This window comes from Dipodomys spectabilis, unplaced genomic scaffold (assembly GCF_019054845.1).
Source record: "Dipodomys spectabilis isolate Male_0828 unplaced genomic scaffold, ASM1905484v1 ptg000137l, whole genome shotgun sequence".
Taxonomy (NCBI): Eukaryota; Metazoa; Chordata; class Mammalia; order Rodentia; family Heteromyidae; genus Dipodomys; species Dipodomys spectabilis.
Genome location: NW_024870814.1, coordinates 13,486,207 through 13,488,222, shown reverse-complemented (window position 1 = coordinate 13,488,222; position 2,016 = coordinate 13,486,207). Strand labels below are relative to the sequence as shown.

Sequence of the window (2,016 nt, the reverse complement as noted above, 5' to 3'; positions counted from 1 at the left end):
CCCCTCCCCTCCCCTCCCCTCCCCTCCCCTCCCCTCCCCTCCCCTCCCCTCCCTTCCCTTCCCTTCCCTTCCCTTCCCTTCCTTTCCCTTCCCTTCCCTATTTTTGTGGGGCTTGGACTCTGGGCCTGGGCACTGACCCTCAGCTCTTCAGATCAAGGCAAACACTCTACCACTTGAGCCACAGAGCTACTTTTGGATTTCCGGTGATTTATTGGAGATAAGAGTCTCAAGGGCTTTCCAGCCCAGGCTGACTTTGAAACATAATCCTCAGATCTCAGCCCCCTGAGTAGCTAGGATTGCATATTTGAATCACTAGGGCATAGAATGAAAATAAATCTTAAACCAAGTAATGTATTTTCCTTTTTTGTGTTGTAATATTGTTTTGCATCTGATTTGCTTTATAAAGAAATTATTTCATTTGTTTGTTGCTGTGTAAGATCATGAACAACTTATGATGTTTCATAAAATTTACAGCTTCTGATATTTTCCTGCCAAACAATTAATGAAGTTTGTTATTTTTTTTAAAAGTTCATATTCCTAGATTGGTAGAAACAACTGACAATCAAATTTAAGTGAGTTTTAAAGCTATCAGTTAGGTGGACTCTTTCTGACAGAAGGAAAAGTGACCATTGTTGATAGTTATGTCAATCCATCATTATGATCATTATAATTGTGTGTGGAAGCTCAAACTCCTGTTCCTTCTCTTGTTTTCTGAAGAGTATAATATAAGTTCATCCTTTGATGAGATTTAGTGAGCTGGAGAGGCTTGTATATTCTTCACATAAGCAGGCTGACATATGATCAGAAGTGAGGCCTGGAGAATTCCTCTGGAGAGGCAGTTGGGTCAGGTGAGAGCAACAGCTGCTCACCCTGGCTTTTTCCACAGGGTGGAGAATCACAGGATTATGTGCTCAAAACCCTAGGACAGCCTCACTGAACCAGAGAATGCCACACTCCTCCTTCCAACTTCTCTGATGACCTAGGAGTTAAGAACCTAATGATTAGATTTATTTCCTGTGTTAAAACAATTCCTTCCTAGAGATTCTTGTCTGGCTTCTGTTTTACTGTGTGAATCAGAAAGGATGACTTTTTATGAGAATAGACATGGCCATGTCTGTGCTTTGTAGACAGAGGAGGAGAAAAAGGACAAAGATTCAGAGGAGCCTTCACATTTCAATGAATAACTTCGAAATTGTTCATAGCTACATCTGAGAAGCTCTATCAGCAGGTAGAGGCTCCAGGAACAGCAGCTGGGCAGCCCTGCCTCTCACTTCTGCTGCCCTGGGAGGTTTTTGTTATGGCTTTTATCACTGTGGGAGGGTAACTACTTTCCTGTTGACAGTAATAAGTGGTAAAATCCTCAGGCTGCAGGCTGCTGATGGTGAGAGTGAACTCTGTCCCAGATTGACTCCCACTGAACCTTGATGGAATTCCAGAGAATAAACTATTTGCATTATAGATCAGAAGCTTTGGAGCATTGCCTGGTTTCTGCTGATACCACTGTAAATCATTGCTAATGGCCTGACTGGCACGGCAAGTGATGGAGACTCTGTCTCCTGGAGATGCAGACAGGAAGGATGGAGACTGGGTCATCTGGATGTCACATCTGAAACCTGGCATTGGAAACATAAACACAAATGTCCACACTGTTAGTCATGATATAGGAGGCCTTCCCTGAAGACACAGCCAGCACTGAACACACAGGATGGGAGGAGTGCTGTCCTTCCTTACCTGGGAGCCAGAGCAGCAGGAGCCCCAGGAGCTGAGCAGGGTTCCTCATGTCCATGCTGTGTGCTGACTGGGACTGACTGCTGGACAGGGAGTGAGCAGCCTATTATGAAGTCATTGGGGCAGTAGGCTGTGCTCTGAGCATATGCAAATCAGCAAAGCTGGGTAAAGCTGGTAACAGCTATAGGACCAGCTCAACTCAGGAAATCCTCATATTTCCACAGTGCCCACATACGTTAGTTTAGCCCAGAGAATGTGTTTCACCCATACAGCAGAAGCTGTGATGAG

The 2,016-nt window shown here is 44.6% G+C and overlaps 1 gene segment (V, D, J or C); it reads right to left on the bottom strand.

The window, feature by feature from the left end:
* Window positions 1-1,221: 1,221 nt before the first annotated feature.
* LOC122116848 lies at window positions 1,222-1,786 on the bottom strand. The segment is given in 2 exon segments: window positions 1,222-1,613; window positions 1,732-1,786. Coding segments are annotated over 2 exon segments (447 nt in total).
* Window positions 1,787-2,016: the final 230 nt, after the last annotated feature.